Below are 26,378 nucleotides of genomic sequence, written 5' to 3' on the forward strand. Positions count from 1 at the left end.
CTTTCCATGCTGTCTGTTTTACCTTTCTGCCTGTGTTTCTTTTTCTCTACCAATTTCCTTGCGTTTCTCATTATCACATGTGCCACCTTCTCTCACTCTTTTTCTGAAATGTAGAAGCGGGCATTATTGAATACTTAAAATTATTTTTTTAATGCTCACTTTAGCTCCTGTTAAAAAAAAAACTTGTAGGCACCAGGGGTTTGTTTAGGTGCTAAGAATTCAAACATAAAGAAACACAACTCTGGCCCTTGATGAGCTTACAATCTAGAGAAAATATCCCCGCCTTTTGTTGGAGGCTAATTTCAACAGCAGAACAGCAAAATAGCAGAGACTATGTTTTTCTCTTTTAAAACAACTGAATTATTTCATATTATTATGTGACTTTTCAATTTTTTTTCCCCAGTCATACCACTGTCACTTGACCGGAAGACAGTTCCCACTCCTGGATAAGAAAATGCAAATTAATTTCACATATAATTCCACAGGCATGGCTAAGAAAGAACATCTTTGGTTAAAACACAGAATATGTTTTAAAACTAATGGTGGCAGCTTTTGGATTTGATTCTGATTGGAAACAAAGTGATTTATACACAATCATGTTATTTTTCCCTTCCATTAGCCAAAATAGCCAACAACAACATCAACAACAACGACAACAACAAAACAAAACCAACAGTAATAACAAGAATTGAGTGGACATAAATAATGACAAATATATGTAGGCTAGACATATCTATATGTACGTACATGGGCTAGTTGAATTCTAAAACAGAGGTAAAATCTGTTCTTCAACTAGTATTAACATCTATTGCTAATCTTCCACGTGCTCTGAAAGTCAGCAGATATTTACACATTATCCATTTAATGTAGATAGATTATTTTCCATGTATATCATTTGATACTAGTCTCGGGGCTCTGGCTGCTGTCAAGACTAGGATAACATGTACACTAACCAGTTCTGGTGATTAGTTAAAACAAACATAGAAGCACACATACAAGTGCACGCTCACATCCAACCAGTCGTAATTCCTGGTGTGTATCTGAGACATTGTGGGGTGTCAGCTACTCACAGTCATCTATACGCATACACAGATACACATGCACACATATATGTACAAGACAGGCATACATTGCCCCAGCAACCCCGTTTGACACCGATCCCCCGCCCGTCTTGTTTTTAAACTGTTGGTGACACTTTTGTCCCCCTGACGGTCCTATTCTCACTCTGATCAGGTTTGAGGTCTAACCTTCTCTCCGATTGCTTGGACCTGCCACGGGGGATTCCAGACCTTCCGGGGTTCTTTCCACGTGCCCGCTAGGGGCGGCCAGCTCGTCTTGCCACGGCCCAGCGCCGTTCGTGGACTCCGGGTCCAGCTCAGGGCTCTGCATGGAGTCGGGCACCGACTCGAACGCGCTGTTCTCCTCCTCCTCGTCGTCTTGCGAGGAGAAGACCGTGCTCTCAGAGATCTTGGCGCTGTCCACGGAGGAGAAGCGCGTGTGGCTGGCGAACCTGTTTCCATTGTAGCAGGAGGGGCTGTAGCAGGAGGCGCTGTAGCACGAGCTGCTGTAGCAGGACGTGCTGTAGCACGAGGAGCTGTAGCACGAGGGGCTGCAGCAGGACGCGTCACAGCCCTCGCAGCTGTGGTCCCCGCCTTGCCTGGGGCTGGAGTCGCTCTCACTCCCGGTGCTGGGGTGCGTGTCGCCATCCTGGGCCGTGCCATTGGCCAGGCTGGGGAAGTGGCCCCCGGAGTGGCCAGGGTGCGCCGTGCCTGGAGTAGCCCCCTCGGGCTCTTCTCTGTCCTGTTCCAGGGCAGACGGGTCAGCGGTCACCGTGTCCACCTCGCTGAGCCCATCCTTCTCCGAGGAGTCCTTGAGGGTGGACTCCTCCTCCGCGCCGTCCTCCTCCTCTGCCGCGCTAACGCCCTGGGCCGAGGGCATGCTGTGCAGCAGGGTGTGGATGCGGATGTAGTGTGTCCGCGGGGTCTCGGGGTCCCCGCAGGCTGACGCGATCACCGTCTCCAGCTCGGACACAGGCAAGGAGCAGGGCCTGCTTTTTCTCTTCACCGAGGCCCGCAGCTGCAGCCTGCCCACTCCCTGCTCCAGGGTAGACACATCTCCCTCCTCCTCCTCCTGCTCCTTCTCCTCTTTTTCCCTTCCAGCCCGGCTCTGTGTCGTTGCTTCCTCCTCCAAGGGCTCCTCCTCGGTGCTGGCTGGGACTTCACTGTCTTCCAGCAGCAGTGCTGACGCCTCCTCACCCAGGTCCAGCTGCTCGGCCAGCTCTTCTGCACTGGGGGCAGGCTGGATGTCCTTTTGCACCTGGGCCAGGAGCTCCCCAGCCCCTTCAGGTCCCACAGAGACCATGCCCTGGTCTCCTGCCTCGGTGATGACTGCTGCTTCCTCAGCTGGTCTGGAAAGCTCCATGCTTTGGTTCCCTGGACCATCGGGGACACTGCCCTCACCCAGCTGCTCTGGCTTCCAGCTCTCAGAGGACTCTGCTGCCTCAGACCGAGGTTCCCCACTGCCACTTTCCATCAGGTTGTTCATGGGGCTGTCCTGAATTTGGGCTGACTCAGGCTCGGTACTCAGGGAAATCTCCTCATCATCTGCTGGTAAGAAGAAAAATATGTCATTTCTCCCAGAAGAGAGCATTGTGGTGTTAGGATACCCTGTGGGACATGTAAGCCATCAGTAAGGGATTTCTACATTAGGATATTGAATGTAGGTTGATGACGGTTTCTCACTGGCCAGAGCTCTAGTGAAAAATTCTGTAAGAATGAGTTCTTGCTATGTTAACAACAACTTGCAGTCCTGGATATATTTCCGAAATATGTTTCAAGGGAATTCATCTTTTGGTTAAAATGCCCGAAGCCTAGCACTAACCCAGTTCTGGGCACATAGTAGGTGCTCAACAGTGTTTGCCACATGGAATGACTTCCAGGGATGAGGGTAGTAGTGGTGTTATTTATAGCTCCTTGATGATTATATTTAGTTAATTGCATTTGCTCAGAATGTTTCCTATGCTTAGGTCCTGCAGGGTGGCATAAGGGGTAAGCAGGATTCTCAGGCAACCAGAGAGCAGAAAAAGGCTGGATGAAGAATGGGAACAATCACAGTCATTCAATATCTCAGGCTGGAAGGTTCCCAACATTTAGAGTTTATTCCAATTTAAAAAAAAAACAAGGTCTTCACCTCAAGCAGCCATTCATGAGGTAGCAGCCAGTGTTTAACTCTACCTTCCTGCAGCTGTTCTACTGGATTCCTGACAGATGTGAAATTCCCCATTTCAAATGCATTAGTGCAATTCACTAAAGAAAATCAGTCCCTCTGGTGAGCTGTAAAGCTGTCCTTATGGCTACACCAAAGGAAGAGTCAGTTGTATTCTCAGGATATGGAAATAGACTGAATTTGAAAAGACAAAACAGTCAAGGTGTTTTCTTACAATCTAAGTTGTATATTGGCATAGGAAAGTACACCTGGAGTTTAATGAGTGGGTAGTGATAAACTCCAGGCTCTAAGTTCTCAAGAGCTTCATTAGACTTAACAGCAACTTGTAAATGGTCCAGGAGGTCCTAACAGTTCTCAATGTGATCTATATTGAGATATATGGGGGCTGCAGAAGAAGAGCAAAAATAGAATTATGAGGCATCTTATCATTCATATTTTGAAATCTGTTTTAGCATTAAATGGAACACTGGATGATTCTGGAGTTTTCTGTCCTATTTATACTTTTCTTGATTTTCTGTGATATTATAAAAATTCATTGTACAATTATAGTTCTTCAACATGACATTCTCTAGCAACTGGCTAGTCTATATCTAGTTACTAGGTAGAAAGATGTTTCACGTTCATTCATTCATTCATTCATTCATTCATGTATGCGATGATTAACCACCTATGTGGGTGCTGGGGGTAGGATGATAAATAAGACAGAGCTCCCTATCCATGTTGGCCTCATTGTTAACCTTCAGTCCACTGTCTACTCTCTACCTTTGGGTCACTAGAATGAAGAGGAGCTTCTCCATCAGGGGGACAGCAACTTGGCTTCCAGAATAGATCACTGGCTTCTGGGCCTCAAATGGAGAAGATAACCACAAAACCTAGGATATGTCTGGAGAGAACCATGGTTATTGTATTTTAGAGAAAGGAATCACACTTATGACACTAGCCTAGGACAAGACATGAAGTTCATGCTGAAAATACCTGGGTGGATGGAGGAAGTGATCTCAAATCGGAATTGCAGCTGTCCACTCACATGATCTGTTGGAAGCCTGCGGCCAAGTGTGTAGCTGACCACCCTATCCCTAGAAGGAAATAAGCACCATCACAGTTCTGGTCAATACCTCTCTTCCTAATGACCATGCAGTGTGCTTTCTATAAAAGTGGGTGAGGCAGGCAAGCCCAGGGAAGTCCTGATGTGCTCAATAACAGTACAAAACTGTAAGGAAGTCCTTATCGCATACAGATGCCCCTTGACCTACCATGGAGTACGACTTGATAAACTCATCAAAAGTTGAAAATACTGGCAAGTCAAAAATGCATTTAATACATTTAGCCTACCAAACATCATAGTTTAGCCTAGCCTACCTTAAAAGTGCTCGAAACACTTACATTAGCCTACAAGTATGCAAAATCACATAACACAAAAACAAAACTATTTTATAATAAAGTATTGGATATCTCATGTAATTTATTGAATACAGTCTACTGTAGAGTATAGTATCACTTGTTTACCCTGTGATCACGTGGCTGACTGGGAGCTATGGCTTGCTGCTGCTGCCAGCTTCACAAAAGTATCATGTTGCGTATCGCTAGCCCAGGAAAAGATCAAAATTCAAAATTCAAAATTCGATATATGGTTTCTGTTGAATTCATTGTAAAGTAAAAAATGGTTAAGTTGAACAGACTGTCTGTATTCTAAAGCAGTGGTAAGCAAACTACAGCCTGTGGGCTAAATGTGGCCCACCACCTGTTTTTGTGCGGTTATGAGCTTTTTACATTTTAAATGGTTGGAAAAAGAAACAAAAGAAGAGTAACATTTTGTAGCATGTGAAAATCATATGAAATTCAAATTTCAGTGTCCATAAATAAAGTTTTATTGGAGCACGGCCATGCTTGTTAGCTTACGTATTATCTGTGGCAACTTTCATGCTATAATGGTAGAGTTGAGTAATTTGGACAGGGACTGTGGGCCTTGCAAAGCCTAAAATATTTACTACCTGGCCCTGTTCAAAAAAGTTTGCCAACCTGTGTTCTAAAACAGAGAGAATAAAAAAAGACACGGATGTCCTTGGCCTGCTTTTCCTGTGCAGATTGCCATTTTCCAAATATGTCCTCAACGATGGACAGTGCCAGCAGATGCATATCTTGTGGTGTATATGTAATGTCTAAGAAAGGATGCTGTCATGGTTACTGGAGAGTCTGTGGGCGCTACAGAATGGCACCTGCTCCAAGATGGAGCAGAGCAAGACTCGTGGGCTGAGTTCTCTGGCTTGTGACTTCCACTTAACACCAATTGCAGGGCTCCGCATTTAGGGATCCCAAGTCTCCACCCTCGACTTTCGTGCCATCCCCTCCACCCCCTCAAAGCAATTTCTTAATTATAAAAAGAAAACTTTCTAGAGGCAATCAACCTGAAACTTTGCTATTATATTTTCACTAACAATACAGTTTCAGCAGAGTAAATTGCCCCTTACCTTGGCCTAAATAGGAAGAGTGACCACCTTAGGATATTCAGGAGTTAACAAACCCAGGGTACCCAGTAATAACAAACACATAGCCCCAAACCAGTTATTACTCAAATGACTCTGTATTTATTCCATTTATTAGTTTGTGACATGAAAATAAAAAGATGAATCACTCGCTGATAGTGTTTTAATGTTTCTTTCTAGAAAACACTGGCATTATGAGACAACCTATATCCTAACAAGCCCCTGACTTAAAAATTGATCTTTGATAAGCCATGATTTAGTGTTTGGAGTTCCTCAGAAGTCCATTAAGTAAAGCATTATGTGCAGAAAAAAATAGGATGAGCTTCAATATTTTGTCTATTTAGAAAGAGCCTTTGGTCAATATTATGAAGTAGGTCTATTACGACCATAACAAAGACATCCTGAACCCAAAACTTAATTGAAATCAGGGGAGGCCTAAAGACAATCAGAGAGTGGAACAAAAATTACATTTATTATGCTTTGCATTTACTTTCAGGGCTTTTCTTTTTTTTGCTTTTCATCCACTTAACAAATATTTTTTGAGCCCCTGCCATGTGAAAGGTGCTGCAGTTGACACAAAGCATGTCATCATACATTGCCCCTGCCTTTAAATAGCTTATGTCCCGCTGGGGGCATAAGATAGGACCACTAAATAATGGTTCAAGACAGCCAGTGACACTTCAATGCGAAGGTGAGATGGTTAGAGTTAGAGGCAGAGAGCCAACTGAAGCCTTGGATTTTACAAGCCAAGGAATCGAGGGAGGATTGGAAATGAGAGTGCATGTGTGCCCAGCGGGGAAAGGTGCAAATATCTCAGGGCAGGGAGGGAGCCAGTACAGGTGGAGCCAAACGTTTCAGAAGCCATGGATGCAGGGGGCTTTATGGGGAGTGCATGTGCTGAGGGCAGAGGGAAGCTGCAGTGCAAAGTGGATTCACTTTTGTTATGGGTGCACTCTGGGGTTCTGCCATGGCTCAGGCTGCATGGCCACTGCTTCCATGGCCATCACCCCAACACTCTGCTCCTAACTACGGTGGGACACCTCCGGAAGAGGCAGCACTGCAGAAGCGGCCCCCAGGGGCTGTGGAAGCAGAAGGCTTTGGAGGAGGAGCTGCTCTGCGCCGCCACCAGGGGGCGGTCTGTCATCCCATCAAAGAGGGTGCGAGGAAAAACGCCTCCATGGCTTGCCGTTGCTGCCTCTTGGAGAGGTGTAAGCTCCATCACACTTGATCTGTGCTCTCCATTTCCCTGGGTGGCAAGAACTCTGGGAAAACCATAGCTAACCTTCTTCTGGTCGGGGACACCCTTTTCCACCTCAGTTACTTGCTTTCAGCTGGGGATGTGCCTTTCCACGGTGGGAGGCTTGGAGAGCGGGACAGTGCCAAGAAGATAGGAGCCGGCAGCTTGGACTTAGGAGAGAACTCAGCATGGGAGGGCAGAGCGGCTCTGCGGCTGCAGCAAGCTGTAGAGAGAAGTTCTGTTCCATACGTACGAATTGATATCTATCTGATGCATGCAGGGCAGCAGTGCCCTGGGTGCTGGGGTAGAAAGAATCCCACACGGCCAGGCGCGGTGGCTCACGCTTGTAATCCCAGCACTTTGGGAGGCCGAGGCGGGCGGATCATGAGGTCAGGAGATCGAGACCACGGTGAAACCCCGTCTCTACTAAAAATACAAAAAATTAGCCGAGCGTGGTGGTGGGTGCCTGTAGTCCCAGCTACTCGGAGAGGCTGAGAAAGGAGAATGGCGTGAACCCGGGAGGCGGAGCTTGCAGTGAGCCGAGATTGCGCCACTGCACTCCAGCCTGGGTGACAGAGCGAGACTCCGTCTCAAAAAAAAAAAAAGAAAGAATCCCACACAGCCCCTGTTTTTGTTCTCCAGCCCACCCCCTGGCAGAGGTGCTAACAGCTGTGAGAGCAGCCAGTAGGGCAGAGAAGGAGAGAAATGAAAAGCGAAAAGCGTGGCCCACAATAAACTAGAAAATCAGTCCCAGGAACCCTGAGAGAAGCCTGTTGTGCGGGGATGGCTCTTGGGCTTTGGAGAGACAAAGGTGTGAGTCTGAGCTCTGGCTGGATCTCTGCCACCCACAAGCCTTGGGTTTACATAATTATTGATCCTTTTGAAGCCTTGTTTCCTCGTGGAGGAATGGTGATAATGCTGTCACAGAAGCATTATGAGGACTGAATGAAATAAAAAAGGTCACAAGGAATACCATTTTCTTTTGTGTTCCTACTACGTGCCAGTGACCATGCTAGGTTCTTTATGCACACTTTTTGTCTGTTTAATCCTCACAACCATGAACGGCAAGTGCAAACACTGCGTGTGACACGTGACTGCAGCTCCATAAACTCAGCTCCCTTCGGCTGGAGAGTTAGTGGCAGGTCTCTGTGCACCCTGCTGCATACACACCATAAGGTTCCAATTATTAATAAATGTCTTTATGATAATTATCAGTGATTCCAAAGTCCTTCTGATAATCCAAAGAACTTTAAATTAAGACACTTGGAAATTCTGCATATTTTTTCTCATTCTTTTGCTATCTTTGTAAGGGTTACATTTTATATAAGTATATGTTGATCAATAGAAAGCTTTATTTAGTGTTTTCAAATGTAGTCCCTGTTACCTAAAGAAATACATATTATACATAAGGCTGTTATCTGGTCATAGTCCACTTTAATGAGAACCATGAGTGGACATGAATGTAAAAGAGACAAAACAGAAACCCATTCTCATATACAATTGAATTCTGTGAGCATATTAACTGCTGTCATTCCATGGGAATCATGCTTTCAAATTCTCATCCATGTTATCTAGCATCTGCAGATACTAGTGTCTTCTAAGTAAGACACTGTACAGTAGTTACTCAGTATTTCATCTTGTTATGGAAATGTCACATATGATTAAATCTTACATACCAGACCGGCATATGAATGAAATAATATTCTTCATAGCAAAACAAACTTTAGTTTCTACCTGTACAGAAAAATGCCCCATTGAGGGCTTCTTTTAATACTGTTTAATACTTTTAATAGGATTTTTTACTCTCTTGGGTAAGTAACCAGTGTTGCACAATCAAGTGAAAAGGGATGGGTTTGTTTAATCTAACAAACACTTATGTTGGCTCAGGCAACATAATTAGTAGGAAAAGCCAAGGAAATATAATGATAACATTTTGACTCTCTGTGAGACTATACTATTGCAGCCTACAGGCCACCTTTGGGCACAGCCTATTGGCGAGAACCTAGTGATAGTAAGATCTCAGTCAGAGGTTTACCCTATGGCGTGTCTCTCCAGGAGTCTTTGAACGGGCATCGACAGCTTTCCCAAGAAGCGCTTGATGATGGGGCGGCTCTTGGCAAACTTGTCCTTCACCTCAATTTCCAGCACGTCAGTGGGCAAGGACACAAAACTGAATTGCTGCAATGAAAGAATATGTCACATCAATTAACTGAGAGGTTGGAGGGCTGGCCAATTCCCAGTCCATCTGCCTTGATGCTGTCACTGTAAAACATCCTAGCTATAATATACATATATATATAAAGGGTCTCAGAAATGCTGTGAACCTGTTTATTCAGTAAATGAGGGGCAGCGACAAGATGCTTCCACAGGGCTTAAAAATAGGCTTATTCTTTGAGATTCAAACAGTAAAATCAGCACATTTTAAAGAGAAAGAATGCCACCAAAGCCTCACCATACTTGATTGAAGGTATTATCATACTTAAAGAAAGAACAAGCACAAACTCACCTGTAATTAAGAAAATGTACTCTAAATCAACAATGCAATATAGTTTTTCATGATTATGATGGAAGAGATTTCTAGAAGTTTGGTAATACCCTGCATCCTTGAGAGGGGGAAGAGACAAGAATTCTCACACTGTTTTGGTGGGAACGCAAATTGATTTGACCTTTGGGAAGGGAACTGGCAATATTTACTGGCATTTAAACTGCAAATCCCTTCAACCTAGAATTATATTTTTAGAGATTTTCCTTCTGGATTAACTTGCACAAATGTGCAAAAGATACATTTAACAGGGATGTTTATTGGAGCATTACTAACAATAGCAAAAGACTGGGGAAAAAACCCAAAACTCTTTACAAAGAGGAAACTGGTTAAGTGAAGGCTGATAAATCTTTGAAAGTGAGAACTCTGCCATCGTTAAAAAGAAAGGGGTGAATCAACATGCACTGACGTGAAAAGACACCCAAGAAACTAAGTGAAAAAGCAAAGCACAGAAGAATACGAAGAGTAGGATTCCATTTGTACTTTGAACTGCAGAGAAAATGTCTAGAGGGGGATGCTCCAAACTGAACTCCAGGAAGTGGGCTGGTAGGGGAGGGAGAAAGCAGGTCTTTTACATTTTACTTCATTTGATTCTAAAGTATTCATTTGTTAGCCGGTTGTGATGGTGGGCACCTGTAATCCCACCTACTTTGGGAGACTGAGGCAGGAGAATTGCTTGAACCTGGGAGGTGGAGGTTGCAGTGAGCTGAGACTGCACTACTGGACTCCAGCCTGGGCGACAGAGTGAGACTCCATCTCAAAACAATATACACAAAAATTTAAAAAAGTATTTGTTAAATAGTGTATGGTGTGACTTTTAAAATAAAACAATAACAATTAAAGGAAGACCGTGACCATCAGAAGTTGGCTTGGTCAACATGAATGTCAGGCCTCAGGGCCCAAGCTAAGCCATCATATCCCCTGTGACCTGCATGTATACATCCAGATGGCCTGAAGTAACTGAAAAATCACAAAAGAAGTGAAAATGGCCTGTTCCTGCCTTAACTGATGACATTACCTTATGAAATTCCTTCTCTTGGCTCAGCAGTTCCCCACTGAGCACCTTGTGACCCCCACCCCTGCCTGCCAGAGAACAACCTCCTTTGACTATAATTTTCCACTGTCTACCCAAATCCTATAAAACGGCCCCACCCCTATCTCCCTTTGCTGACTCCAGTTTTGGACTCAGCCCGCCTGCACCCAGGTGATTAAAAAGCTTTATTGCTCACACAAAGCCTGTTTGGTGGTCTCTTCACATGAACACGCGTGAAAATTAAAAGTGTAAAAAGGAGACTCGGGAAGGTAAATGTTGGCATTGCCCAGCCCAAACTACCTAGGAGGAGGAAGTCTTAATTAACATTGAATGTTACAGTCCCCTTAATCAAGGGCTGTGAAACACCTGAAATAAATACATATTTTCTTTTATTCTGATGAATCCTAACAGCAATCTTTTTTTTTTTTTTTTTTTTTTTTTTTGAGACAAAGTCTAGTTCTCTTGCCCAGGCTGGAGTGCAGTGGCACAATCTCGGCTCACTGCAAGCTCTGCCTCCCAGGTTCACACCATTCTCCTGCCTCAGCCTCCCGAGTAGCTGGGACTATAGGCGCCCGCCACCACGTCCGCCTAATTTTTTGTATTTTTAGTAGAGACAGGGTTTCACCGTGTTAGCCAGGATGGTCTCGATCTCCTGACCTCATGATCCACCTGCCTCAGCCTCCCAAAGTGCTGAGATTACAGGCGTGAGCCACCACGCCCGGCCTAGCAATCTTTTAACTTTAGTTGATTTCTATTTACGGAGATTAAATATGTTGGGCATGCTAATGTGAGTATCTTCTTTGTGGCAGTCAGGATGAGCTAGGGCATGCTGCACTAACGGCCAACTTCCAAGTCTCAGGGGCTTCAAGTTGTATTTCTTGCTCACATTCTCACTGTGGGCTGATGGAGCAGCCACCCTCTCAAGCATTGCCAGTTACAGTGACAGAGGCAAAAAGAATTCCCCCTGTAAATAAGTGTTCACTTCCAAACATAGCTCCTCAGAACTAGACACAGGCCCTAGCCACCCTCAGGGAGCAGGAAGTATAATCCTATAGGGTGCCTGGGAGATGGACCACAGAAATATTTGACAAACAGAACTAATGAGTTCCACAGTGACCATGTGGTACATCTGATTGCTATTACAAATTAGTTTTAGTTAACTCCTATATAACTCCTAAGAACTAATCATTCCCAGTACTGAGAAAACTGAATTATGGGCATGTCAAGTTTGAGGATCAAACCCAGGAATAGGTACTACTCTAAAAAGGCCTTCCTAAGTGAGAATCCAGCCCTGCTGATTGTCTCAGGTCCTTAAAACTTCTATGTTTTTGATCCAGTTATTCCATTCTGGAGTGTATTATAATATATCTTCTAATCCAAATGCCCAACAATAGGTTAGGTACATTGTGATATGCACATATAATAGAATAGTTCATACTTTTCTAAATTATAATAATTTATATATAAATATATATAATTACATGTAACACTAAATGCTAATAAGATGGAAAATGCTTGTTTTGCAGTATTAAGTAACAAAAGCAGGACAAATACAATTCATGATCACAATAATATGAATTACAGGAATAGAAAAAGACTGGAAAAAATTACAACAGATTTTATAACAGTTGTTTTACCAAGTAAGAATATATGTTCCCCCATTTCCTTTTTCTGTATTTTCCATGCTTTCTATAATGAACAACTATTATTTGCACAAGGAAAAATATAATCACCTTTATTAAAATGAGACTATTTCTACCTACAGTAGCCTACATGAGGCACTGAAGTTAGCTTATCAAAATATATTATGAAACTTAGCGAGAGCTTCTGGGTTCTTTCCTCCCTCCACAAGAACTTTCTTCTTAAACTCTCTTCACACACCCACCCCTTCATCCCAGACATCAACCTCTCTCCCCACCAGGCCCTCGTCTCCATGCCATGGTTACTGGAGTCCATGTAGACCCCCCAGCTAGGTCAGGCTCTGTTAAGAACTAGTGAGTAGTCCTGAAAATGTAAAAGTCTGTCTGTTTGTGGACAAGCTACTTGCACCCATAAGCCTCAAGCCAGTATCATGGATTTCACCTGGCTACCCTGACTTGGCCTTTACTTCAAGCCTCTGAAGAACCTTTGGAGTGAGATAAACTTGGCTTTATTCCTAGCTCTACACATCCAAGTTCTGGACTCTGTTATTCACAACCTCTCCAAACTTCAGCATCTTCACCTATAGAATGGGAAAAGAAGGCCCATGCCATGTTAGACCAAGTTTCTTCCCTCTCCATTCCTATTCTATCCAGACCCCACCTGCCTCATGATTTACTATTACCTTCTCCTTTTGACTCTCTGGTTATTGAACTTTCTTAAGTTTACTAACTCATTTCAGCTGGCCCTTAATGGCCACTAATCCTATACAGCTGTTTGTAGTAATCTGTAGGCCTATTTCAAATGCTTAGTATGCAGACAAAAGCTATGATTGACCTATTACTAAGGCCCACTCTTTGTTTCCAGAGAAATGGCCACTTCTTGGTTAAAAGATAAATTTGTGAACTATATCTGCAAAAGGTTTTTTTTGTTTTTCTTTTTTTAAAAAGGATGTATTGTTGCCTAAGCCCTCTGCTGGTTTGGGAATTTTATCTCCTTGCCTCTTACTTCAGCAGTGAAAGAAAACCAGTGTGGAAATGACAAAGCCAATCCTGGGCATCCTTGGGGGTCTGATGTCTGGCTATTTTCCATCTTTGTCCTTTACCTTTTGATCTGAGCTTTTCAGAGCAACTGTAACACATGCTTGGGCCAACCAATGAATAAATGGCTCCTCACCTCCTCACAAGCCGTGAAACTGTCCTAAACAAAAGACTATTGGCACTCGGGTCAGAAAAGAAAGTTCCATAGGTCATTTCTTCATCAGAGCATCAGAGTCTGAATTCTCTTTATTGGCTTCACTTTAGGACTCAACTGTCAGGCCTTTTCAACTGAGCAGCAGCAGCAGGAAGACAGCTATACAACGCCCACCGCTGGGGCCACTATGAGCAAGAATGATGCATATAGTATTCCTACAGGATCAAGCACCCTTCTGGCTAAAAGTAAACTTTCTTTTGTTTAAGCACAGGTGTTGGGATTCTTACTTTTGCTTTGACCAGTGGGTCTTAGCCTTGGTTCTCAGAATAATCTGGAAGCTTCCACAATAGTACCCATTACTGGGTCCCATTCTTGACTATATTAGACTCCCTTGAGAGAGTGGGGCACTGGTAGTGTTTAAAGCTTCCCAGGTGACTCCACTGTGCAACCGGGTGGAGAACCACTGTTCTCTCAGTAATAATCTATTTTAATATCAAATAATGTTACAGTTCGGAAAGTATTTCTTACACCAGATCTAAATCTTCCTCTGTGGCCTAAATATTTAGTCCAATGATCTGTAAAGCATTCTTCAAACCTGAGTTTAATAGCTTATTTTTTGTTGGTATTCTTATTAATGGCAGTGGATGGAAGTGGATCTCTACCCATCAGATGCCAGTGACACTCCCCTAGATATGGTAGCCAAAAATGTCTCCAGACATTGCCTCATGTCCTTTGGGGAGACAAAATCACCCTTGTTGAAAACCACTGATGTGCTCCTATCATCTTCAGTCTTCCAGAGAGATATTAGGACTGGTGCTGCAATATAGGAGGATGTTATTTATCTTGTTTGTGTTGTTTACTCAATAGGCCATTTATGGAACTAACATGCTTATTATATTCCATCTTGCTTCAGAAACGATCTGAGGTAGATCGCCTCTAAACAGAACTTTTATAGATTGAACTTAATGAAATTAAAACAGGGTAACTAACTAAAGGAAATATTTAATTGGCAATTATGTAAAGTGGTAGCAGTTGCATAATGAGCAATTTAGGCAGAAATTAGGAGAGGGTTGGTAAATAAAGGAGGGGAAGGTTGTATTCATTCATTCATAAACACTTGTTGGGCACTGGCTGTGAGCTGGATGCTGGGACACACCGAACACCCTTCTGTGCTGGAGTGCTGGGGCCACAGCCTTCAACTTTAGACCTCAGAGTCTTACATTGCAGGCAGACAATGACAAAGCACTGCTATAGTAAGGCTTCCCAAAGGCTCAGCCTGATGGTCAGGTAGAGATGATTTCCCAGAGAACATAATGCTTTAACTGAGTCTTAAAAAATAGACAACTGGCTGGGTGCAGTGGCTCATGGTTGTAATCCCAGCACTTTGGAAGGCTGAGGTGGGTGGATCATGAGGTCAAGAGTTCAAGACAAGCCTGGCCAAGATGGTGAAACCCCATCCCTACTAAAAACTACAAAAATTAGCCAGGCATGGTGGCAGGTGCCTGTAATCCCACCTACTTGGGAGGCTGAGGCAGGAAAATTGCTTGAACCTGGGCAGCGGAGATTGCAGTGAGCCAAGATCGCACCACTGCACTCCAGCCTGGGTGACAGAGTGAGACTCTGTCTCAAAAAAAAAAAGCAAGTATTGGTGGGATGAAGAAGGGGTGGGAGGAACATTCTAGGTTGAGGGGTGCCATGGGCAGGGGCTGAAGTTCACAGAGTACATGAGTCCCTTGGGGAGCTGCAAGTGGCTTACTACGTCTGGGTCATACTGGAGGATCTTGTTGTGGATGAAACTGAATAGATATGTAGAATCCAGATCATGAACAGCCTCCTGGCCAGAGCTTGGACTTATCCTGAAGGCATCTGGGAGCAACTGAAGGATCTGCACCATGCAAATGACACATAGATGTGGTGTCAGGCCTGGAGGTGACCCACAGATGGGTGGCCCATAGATGGGTCAGGCCTGGAGGAGGCAGATCAGGTAAGATAAGTGCAAAGTGGTGGGGAGACTAGCAGGCAAGGAGAAAAGGGTGGCAGAGTGTGGACTGGTTAAATGTCAGTGAGAGCTATGGCGTGGGAGAGGAAGAGGTCACAAATTCCTGAGCCTGGATTCCCAAGATTGAGGGCATGTGGGAGGAGGGACATAGCTAGGAATGCAGAGAGGGGCTGAATGACTGAGTGTGCCAAAGCAATGAAGGAACAGAATGATGGAAATAGAGGCCTGGGTATGGAAGGATAGAAGACTGTACAGGGCTGGAGAGCTTGTGTTATTTCAACAAGATCTAGGGTATAAGTGCAGGAATGGATGGCTCATGGTGAATATAATTGAAGGTCAAAGAGATTGGGGTGGTCAAGGAAACTATGAGTCATTCATGTAGACCTTGATCATCTGGAGAAATGTTAAAGACATTGTTAAAGAAAAATAAAAACGGGGCTGGGCACAGTGGCTCGTGCCTGTAATCCCAGCACTTTGGGAGGCCAAGGCAGCAGGAACGCTTGAGGTCAGGAGATGGAGACCAGCCTGGCCAACATGGTAAAACTCCCTCTCTACTAAAAATACAAAAATTAGCCAGGCATAGTGGCATGCGCCTGTAATCCCAGCTACTCGGGAGGCTGAGGCAGGAGAGTCGCTTGAACCCAGGAGGCGGAGGTTGCAGTGAGCCGAGATCATCCCACTGCACTCCAGCCTGGGGGACAGAGCAAGACTCCATCTCAATAATAATAATAATAATAATAATAATAATAATAATAATAACAGAGAAAAATAAAAATGGAGGCCACAGTCTAGATATACCCCAAAGCCAACTGCCCATAACCATGTAATCAAAACTTGTCATGCTAATTTCCCTGAAAGGCTTTTTCTAATTATAAACATAAAATGTAAGCTTTAACATCCTTGTCCACATGACTCAGCGAAATTAAACCAGTCAGCTACAGACAGATAGGCTTAAACAGCTCTGTTTTTCTTGAAAAGAAAAACGATAATGTATAACAGCCAATCATGGAAAAAGTCAAAATACTTCCTCCTTTATGCTTTATAAACTCTGTTGTAACTGCTTAGTGGAGCTTTTTACCACTTGGTTTGAAGTCTCCCAGATTGTAATCTATACTTTTTGTGTGACAATGAACTTTGCAATTTTTCCTAACTTGATCTGCTTTTATTGTTGATATTATAAAGGGAAGATTGTGCCATGGTAGAAAGAGTTACTGGCTATGGCAGAGTAAATAATGGGACCCATTATTTCCTCAATGTAGCTAAGATGATGAGGATATGGATGTGAGGGTGATGCTACAATCAAAAAGGAGAAAACTTTTTGGGAAATTTCAGACATGAGTTAGAAAGTATTTTCACTTAGTATATTCATTTACGGAGAGGTATGAGAAAAAATGACTCCAGTCTGTGAGAACAGAGGTATAGTGATTCATTTATGCACACTCACAAATTTATGAAATTCAGAAAAGGTTAAGGATGGAAAACTGGTAAGGAAAGTTAATTTGATTTGGGTTGTGTTCAGTTTGAAGGGGTAGAGGATATTCAAGAGTAAGGCAGGAATACCAATTAGAAGTGGAGATTAGATACCTCATGATGTGGAGGAAGGGTAGTCTTAACTGTGTGACATAGGTCATGACATCAGTTAGACTGGCATCTGGCTTTGCCTCTCCTCTCTTGCAGCCAGATATAAGGGGGGGAAATGAAACACAGGTTTCATTCACAAAAGGCTGCCTGGTACCATTCAGCCAATGCCATGATTTATTACTAATGGAAATTAAATGGACTGGACTTGGTGCTTTCTGTGTAAAATTTCTCCCTGGAGGAGAAAGAGCAGGCAAGAAGCAAATGGAGCATGTGAACTACAGCTACGTTTCCTTAGAACCTTGCAATGTATGTGACTTTCAATTCAGGTGGCACTAGTCATTAGGTTTAAAAATGACATTCAAAAATAGTGCTGCCTAAAGTCAAGGACAATGATAGACAACTCCATTAGTAGAGTAGGAATTGAATCAGGAGCATTCTTCCCCCTTCTCGCTAGCAACATAACGGCGTTTTACATTAAGAAGTGGTGCCCTTGGAGTCTGGTCATGGGAGAAGATCTCCCCCTCCCAGTAGTGTGTGGTTTGACTCTATCCTAGGAAGGAAGTGCCAGAGACCATGCTGCTGAGAAGTAAGCCTTGTAACTGCAGGGAATCTGCATATATGTTTATATATATATATATGCATATAATATATGGAAAGTTTATATTTCTTCTTGAAATATTTGCATAAGAGCAAATAAACTGGATTTTGATCAAGCCTTCACCATCTCGCTCCATATGAGAATCCTCAACCACAAAATAGAATAATACTGATTTTATTTATAGGTACTGCTATGGCAAATTAGGCCAATATTTAGTTGTGGTTTGGTAGAATGGGAAGCAAGGTCTCTGTGTATGTGTTTAAATATGTAATATCCATATAATTGTATATTATATGTAAAATTTGTATATTATATATTTGTATATTATGTATCTGTACATATTTGTATACATACATATATTACACATATATGTATTCTGTCTATATCTGTATCCATATTTATATTTATATCCATATGTATATCTCCAATATTTTACTTCTGGAGATGATTCATTTAAACACCTATAGAGAAAGCATAGGATTGGATGAACAGACTGGAAACTAAGAACAAAATCTGCTGTGTGATCATAAGCAATGTAACTGATCTTCTTGTGCCTACTTTAGAGTGCCCAGAACACAGAAGGAAGAAAAGAGCTATTATTCTAACTTTGCCTTCCACACATGCTTTGTCAGTAAATTGTCATCTTCAGTGATGCTCCTCATCTGCATATCTTGGTCAACCTTGATCAACCCTTGGCGAACCTTCAGGAGCCCATATCCAATCAGTCAGTGAGTCTAAATTTTCTTCCTCACTCTAGAGTCCATTCTTTCGCTTTACTTCCGCTAGTCTATGTATGGCTCTTGTCATTCCTTGTCCTTGTAATTACTTCCTAACTGGTCTCCCTGTCTTCAGCTTCTCTCTTACAATTGTCAATGAAGTTATGTCTCTGAAACGCAGAAAAGCTTGGTACACAGAAACCATATGTGACGTGAACTGAGCACACTGATATATGAGAAAATGAATGAATGGCAACTTCCTGTGGTAACTGGATAATGATACTGCAAAAATGGAATACAATATCCAAGTTTGTGGGTTAGCTTAAATATACTCCTTTATGCATGCTATAATGCACACTCAAAGCCCAACTCACACCAGTTTTTGTTCTGGCAGAAAATCTAAGGATTACATTATAGTGATGGACTTCTCTGAAGAGGAAGCAAAGTGAAACTTTTCATCTGGTGTGGGGTGTGGCCACCTACACAGGTTGGCACTGAAGGATAATAAATGTGGTAGAGAGAATTCTGAGATGGTCCTCAAGATTTCTGCCCCCTGTGTACACACTCTGTAGAATCCCTTTCCACTGGGTGCAGGTGGGGCCTGTGAATGTGTTGGATGCCAAGCCATGATTAGATTACCAAGCAACTGACCTTGAATTAATCAGTGGACGGGGAGATTATTTGGGTGAGCCTGACCTAATTAGATCAGCCCTTAAAAACAAAAAGATTGGGCCCTGTCTGAAGTCAGAGGGACAAAATGTGAGAAGGATTCAATGCAAGGGACATTCTCCATCAATGGCTTTGATGACGGAGAGGGTCAGGTGTCAAGGACTGCTCTGGCCAATAACTAGCAAGGATCTCAATTCTGCCAACAACCTGAATGATCTTGGAAACAATGTTTTCACCAGACAAGGCCCTAGATGAGAACACAAGTAGTTTCAGCATCTGAGATCCTGAGCAGAGAACTCAGGTTGTGCCCAGACTTCTGACCTACAGAATTGTGAGATAATAAATGGCTGCTCTTCTAAGTTGCTAAATTTGTGGCAATTTGTTATGTACTGATAGAAACCGAATGCAGTAGTCTAAATTAGGGCAAGTAACAGCATAATAGAGATATATTTTGAACAAATATGCAGTTATTTGTTGACAGTTAATGTTTACATCAGTGTGCTGTAGGATCTCTGAAACTTGTTTCTACGTGATGTTGACAATTCTAAGAAAAAGAGCTCTGAAGAGAAGTACTAGGTTAAAAGGGTGAAGAAATTTTACTGTTAGGTGTCTCAAAGGCTTTAATTATACAAATGCGCATTGTGAATTTGCAAGATAGTATGCGGTGCTTCCATATTTGACTGTGGCATCTCCCTCTGCGTGTGTGTGTAGTATATGGTTGATTGATGTTACGTTGATCATAGTTGGGGAAACTGTTATTTTGTGTCTAGTTACACATGAAAGTACTGAGGGAAAAATAACTGTCAACCTAGAGTTCTATGTCCACAAAACTCTCATTTGAGGGTGAAGTAAAAATAAAAACATTTTCAAATATACAAAGACTTAGCTTAGCAACCACAAACTTTCAGGGCCTTTTTTTCAAACTTATAATTTATAGATTATAATAATAAACCAAGGCATCAGATTAATAAAAAGAGATATAGTAGAGATATAAAAAAACCATGGTTGTTCTCTCTATATATTTTTGGAGATACAGCTTCCACGTTTTGCATATATTTTGGGTATATTACTATGAAAACATTCTGAAAATAAATAGAAAACATATATAATGAATATTTTCTAGAAAACAAACATTTTAAAATTAATTCAAGAGGAAATAGAAAAGCTGAATAAATAACAAATAATTGAATTGATAATCAAACATCATGTAACCAGAACACCTTATAAATACATTTTACCAAAATTTCTTGGATCAGATAATCCCGGTCTTTTATAAGCCAATCAAGAAAATTTTTAAAAAGGGACAGCTACCCAAATCATTTTCTAAGGATAAGACATCTTTGATACAAACTGAACAAGCCTAAGAAAGGAAATGAAAGACATTTTATTAACATAGATAATTACAAAAATCCTAAATAAAATTAGCTGCAAATCAAAAACAGTATTTGTGGCAGGGCGCGGTGGCTCACGCTTGTAATCCCAGCACTTTGGGAGGCCGAGGTGGGCGGATCATGAGGTCAGATCGAGGCCATCCTGGCTAACATGGTGAAACCCCGTCTCTACTAAAAAATACAAAAAATTAGCCGGGCGTGGTGGCGGGCGCCTGTAGTCCCAGCTACTCGGGCGGCTGAGGCAGGAGCATGGCGTGAACCTGGGAGGCGGAGCTTGCAGTGAGCCAAGATTGCGCCACTGCACTCCAGCCTCGGTGACAGAGTGAGACTCCGTCTCAAAAAAAAAAACAAAAACAAACAAACAAACAAAAACAGTATTTGTATGAAAAATACTAAAATATGTTTTCCAGGCCAAGTGTTATCCATATGACCCCTCCTCTGAAATCAAGAGACCCTTTCACCTTGGTCATTTCTAATGTTATTCAGGAGGGTGTGCAAGACTTTTGACATTCACCTTTTATACTAACTTTATTTCATCTTACTTTTTACTAAAACATTTCCCTGGTTTCCTGTTTCTCACCTATATTTTAATATATTTTATCTTGCTGTGTTCTATGTATTTTGTATGTTTTCAGTATTAGAAGGGATGCAAATATTTGAAAGTGTATCTATATATAAACATGGATGTAAAAGGATGTTCTGTGACCTCAGATTTGGCACTTTTGTGCTCACAGGAAAACTCAGGTCATTAAGTGCCCCATGATTGGTCAATAATTGGGGCCAGATACCCTCCTCATCCCATCAGACAGCTTGTTAGTAAGAAAATTTGGACTCCGTCTCTCCTCATCCCAGTCCCAACAATGCAGCCATAATCCTTGCACAGAAAAGTGGAGGGGGATCTCTAAATCCCTTTCCATGACTCTGTTTTCTCTCAAAGGTGCTGGAGTAGAAAAAAGGGACAAAATAATATATGTCCTCTTTCTTCTCTGCTATGGCTTGAATATCCCTACGAAAACTCATGTTGAAATTTAACTGCCATTGTAACAGTATTAGAGGTGGGGCCTTTGAGAGGTAATTAGGTCATGAAGGCTCTGCCCTCATAAATGGATTAATGCCATTATTGAAGGCATTAATTATCAATGGGTTCCTGATAAAAAGGATGACTTTGGCCTGGTTCTCCTTTCTCTTGTCTCTTGCTTCTGCTTCTGTCTTTCTACTATGTTCTCACCAGATGCCAGTGCCATGCTACTGGACTTCTCAGCTTCCAGAACTGTGAGCTGAATAAACTTCTTTTATTTATAAATTACCCAGTCTGTAGTATTCCATTATAGCAACAGAAAATGAACCAAGACAATTTCCAAGACCCTCAAACCACAATTCTGATCTGTAGTGGATGGTGCAGGAGGCTGGGGCAAGAAACAAGAGATGTAAGCTGAATATAAAATTAGACTTGATTGGATTACTTATAAATACAAGTGACCAGAAGGTTATGGAATATGCCCAAGACATTATTAAGATATCCTACCTAATTGAGACTGCTCAATAAAGCATCTATCTATCTATCTATCTATCTATCTATCTATCTATCTATCTACCTATCTATCTATCTATCTATCTATCTATCTATCTACCTAGCTATCCACATGTGTACATCTGCATAAATGTACACGTGTGTGTGCGTGTGAGTGTCTTGGCAAACATATAAAATATCCACTTCTGTTCAAATGTCCTTGATTGTATTAGCTGGGCTTGAAAGCTTATTGCAACTCCATTGCTATGGCTTTATGGCTTTGCCATTCCACTGTTCCACATTACCAGCAGGCTGCATAATATCCCCTTATGATTACTCTATCAATCACTAGACTTGTGCTGTATTAATTCTGTTTGTATGTTTCTCTCAAAAACACACTAAGTTATACCCATACCCATTAATCCCTCCCTAATACATAATGTTCTCTTAGTCAAGGATGGATACGTTAATAATTTAAATGTTTGTCATAAGCTTTTACAAGATACATAATACCTTCTCTGCTCCCATTCTGGGCTTAAAATTAAAAAAAAATCCCAGAAAATGTGGGATTAGCTAATTAATCATGGTATCAGTATAGTGATAATTACATAATACATGAAATCAATAGCATAACCACAGTAATTCAGTTGTTACAAAATTGCAATTTAATTTACAATATCACAAGAACTCTATTGATATTTCCTGATATTTTTAACTTTGAAAAGACTGTTGTTTTATTTTATTTATTTTTGAGACAAGGTCTTGCTCTGCCACCCAGGCTGGAGTGCAGTGGTGTGATCATGGCTCACTGCAGCCTTGACCTCCTGGGCTCAAGCCATTTTCCCACCTCAGCTTCCCAAGTACCTGGAACTACAGGCACACACCACCATGCTCAGCTAATTTTAAATTTCGTGTGTGTGGAGATGGGGTTCTTCTATGTTGCCTAGGCTGGTCTTGAACTCCTGGGCTCAAGCAATCCTACCACCTTGGCTTCCCAAAGTGTTGGGATTAGAGGCGTGAGACACTGCACCTGGCCTGTTCGTATTTTTTTAGTAACTTTTTTTCCAGGCTAATAACCCATTGCCCTGAAAAATGCTGAGAAAGCTACATGGAGCAAAGCCTGTCATGACTTGAGATTTGTCACTGGAGCATAGTTATTTTCTTCCAGCAAGACAAGCCTGATGGAGACAAAGATGGGGACTTGCTAAGAGGGCCCCCAAAAGGATGGAATCACAGTCAGAGATGAGCCTGGCTGAAGTGGAATTTCTGCTGTGGCCGTTTTATGTAGATATGCCAAAGACAACTGCCTACCATCTCTGAAATTTCTTTGGTTCTCTCCCGCCTGCCTGCTCCATCATTCCTGATTCTTGTGTTTCCTCGTTTCTAGATACTCCTTTGGCTCTGTCTGTACCTGGTTTCTGTTTTTCTGAAGCCTTCGTGCTTAGAAATCTGCTTAGATCTGCTCTCCTCAGACTCTAGCCCCACCTTTGATTTTTGGTATCAGTCTTACAGGATGTCACTTTTAGTGTTAGTCTTCAGCTTTTTCAATCAATGAACGAGGCACCAGTTCCAGCTCCAATCTGTAGTGTTTGCCAATTTTCTTGGTGTAAATACTCCCTCGATGGCTGATTTCACTAAATGTGGAGTTGGGAAGAGGTGCACACGGTTGGTTCCTGTCAGCTCACATGAGCTGGCTCCAGCTCACCACCCACCACCATAGATGGATGTGCCAAGCTAACCCCTCGCCCAGCTCACTCTATTCCTCCATAAGACGTTGGCAATGGTTTTCAAGGAGTTTCACTGCTGCTCTCAAAAACTCTCTTATGTCCTCAGAAGTTCAAAAATGATGCTAACAGACAAGTACAAGGAACACTTTGGCAAGTGAATATTAAACAGTGTGTCTCTGAGTCTCAGATTCTGTGAATGAGCCTCAGGCATCACCGTAGAACAAGAGGCAGTACCTCCAGTCTCCCACCCCACATAAACAGAAGAGTGTCCCCTATGTTTTCATGTTGGTGTTCCATTCATGAGTTCCTTTCATAAAATGGTTCAAAAGCTGATTTTACTAACAAAAGAACTGATTTTTGTACTTAGATGATGGTTGTCTGTGTCAGGGAACTTAAAAAATCATTTGTGAAACTGCTGTCCTGGGGAAATAATGCCGCCTTTAGGGCTGCTCACACACTCACCACCAGTACCAGCTCTGCATTTCAGAGAATGATTTTCTTCCATAAATGTGATTTTTTTGTGCTAATGACACTATGTTTACTTTGTCCGGGTCAAAAGCACACTTTAATGTCTGATTAAATTATCTCGTAATTTCTAATTAGTCAGGACTGAAGTGAATGATCTATCTTAAACCAATCAGAGATTGTTTACAACTCCTTAGGGCTGGCTGATGACAGTAATCACTTAGCAATTGTGCTTAAATCCTGGAGACCATGACTCTTGGCCAGGCACTGTGATTTATCTCCAGGTGATGGGGCTTTTAGCTTAACCTGGCTGCTTGTTCTGCTCCATCAAAAAGGTTTTGGCAATTTCCCTTTCTAATAAGTCTCATTCTCATTTACTCATGATGTTGTTGAAATGATTAAATGTGGTAACTCTGGTAAACAATCTACCGGTATATATAATTCTGGTAAAGCACTCGGCATCAAGAAGTATCCTCTAAAGGCCAGGTGCTGTGGCTCACGCTTGTAATCCCAGCACTTTGGGAGGCTGAGGCAGGCAGATCACCTGATATCAGGAGTTCAAGACCAGCCTGGCTAATGAACATAGTGAAACCCCATCTCTACTAAAAATACAAAAAAATTAGCCAGGTGTGGTGGTGTGTGTCCGTAATCTCAGCTACTCGGGAGGCTGAGGTAGGAGAACTGCTGGAACCCAGGATGCGGAGGTTGTAGTGAGCCGAGATCGTACCACTGCACTCCAGCCTGGGTGACAGAGCGAGACTCCTTCTAAAACAAAAAAAAACCCAACAAACAAAAAACAATTAAAAAAAGAGAAGTATACTCTAAAGGTTCAGGCCCAACCCTGACCCCTGGTGTTTATGCCCATATTTGACTCTTCAAGTTGTCTGGCAGTGGTTTGGGTAATTGTAGGATAATGTTTTGGTTATGTTTAAATTGTTTGGTAATGTTTTGGTTAGGTTGGTGCAAAGGTAATTGCAATTTTGGCCATTACTTTTAATGGCCAAAACCGCAATTACGTTTCCTCCAACCTGATATTTAACAACATCTCACAACCAGCAGCAGCATTAGAAAACACACAGAGCTCCCTGTACTGTTTGTTTGATGTTCTTCTCACACACCAGAGCCCTAGTTTAAACATACTGTAGGGAGATAAGCAAAGGGATATTGAAGAGACCAGAAGACAAAAGCGAGGGATCATGGCTAAGTATATTTACCTCCACACTTCTCTGTGTTCATGCCTCAGCCTGGTCCAGGCTTCCTCGCTTCCCACCTGGCTTCTGTAATTGTCTCCTAACTGATGTCCTTGCTCCCTGCCTCCTATCAGCAGAGTCGGAGGCACCTCACCAGCAGCCATCCTTGTTGATCTTCTTCAGTTTGGCCACACTATTGCACACTGGTGAGCGTGCAGTGGTATCACACTGTAATTTTAATTTTCATTCCTGGATGTCAAAATAAGTTAAACACCTTTTCATAGGTTTAGTGGCATTTGGATATCTCCGCTTTGTGCGGTGGCTGTTGAAGTCTTTGTTCCATTTTTCTGTTGGTTTCTGTCCTTTTCTTTTTGATTTTAGGGGGTAGTGTTTGTAGTCTAGATATTAGTTGTCACCTAGACATAGCTCAACATCTTTACCCACTCTGTGGCTTGCTCTTAATGTAAAGTTTTGATGAGCGGTGGTTCTTAATTTTATTGCCATTCAATTAATTATTATTTTATTTTATGATTAATGCTTTCTATTTTCTATTTAAGATTTTTTTGGCTTCCACAAGGACATGAAAGTATTCTTACTTGTTTTCTTATGAATTAGAAGCTTTATTGTTATAATTTCATATCTAAATGTACAATTGATTTGGAATAGACTGTGTATGTTGTGAGACTGCATTCAAGGTTTCTTTCTTTTCTGTATGGACAGCAAATTGACCCAACATCAAATTTCGAACAGGCTATCCTTTCCGTAACGCACAGCAGCAGCACTGCTGTCATAAAACGATGATGATATGTGGTGCATCTATTTCTGGATTCTAATCTATTTAATTAGCTATTTGTCTGTTCTGTGCCAATGCCACACTATTTAATTCTTAGAGCTTCATATTTTATCTGGACATCTGGCAGTATAAAAGTCCTGCTTTTTTTTTCTTTTCTTTTTCAAGACTCTCTTACCTCTACTTGGCATCTTGTATTTCAATATAAATGTTAGAATTAGCTTGTCAAGTTACATTAACATATCTCCCAGGATTTTGATTAGGATATCACTGAAACCACAGATCAATTTGGGGAAGAACTGACACCTAAAGAATACTGACTTTTCTAAGCCTTGAATAATATCTCCTTTCATCTAGGCTGTTTTAAATTTCTCTCAGCAAAGTGGTAGT

The 26,378-nt window shown here is 42.1% G+C and overlaps 1 protein-coding gene across 8 annotated transcripts in view; it reads right to left on the reverse strand.

Annotated features, from left to right (window-relative positions):
• Positions 1-26,378, reverse strand: part of HECW1 (HECT, C2 and WW domain containing E3 ubiquitin protein ligase 1) — a 464,866-nt gene that overhangs the window by 118,969 nt on the left and 319,519 nt on the right. For 4 of the 8 annotated variants that reach the window (XM_003268823.3, XM_012496683.2, XM_030796709.1 and 1 more), the window contains 3 exons: positions 8,981-9,123; positions 4,201-4,301; positions 1,248-2,603 (listed from right to left, as the gene is read on the reverse strand). In XM_003268823.3, the coding sequence (XP_003268871.1) occupies positions 1,248-2,603; positions 4,201-4,301; positions 8,981-9,123 (1,600 nt within the window). Of the gene's footprint in view, positions 1-1,247; positions 2,607-4,200; positions 4,302-8,980; positions 9,124-26,378 lie in introns of all 8 variants that reach the window. The other 4 variants (XM_030796708.1, XM_030796705.1, XM_030796706.1 and 1 more) reach the window with 1 other exon arrangement.

Source organism: Nomascus leucogenys, chromosome 17 (assembly GCF_006542625.1).
Source record: "Nomascus leucogenys isolate Asia chromosome 17, Asia_NLE_v1, whole genome shotgun sequence".
Taxonomy (NCBI): Eukaryota; Metazoa; Chordata; class Mammalia; order Primates; family Hylobatidae; genus Nomascus; species Nomascus leucogenys.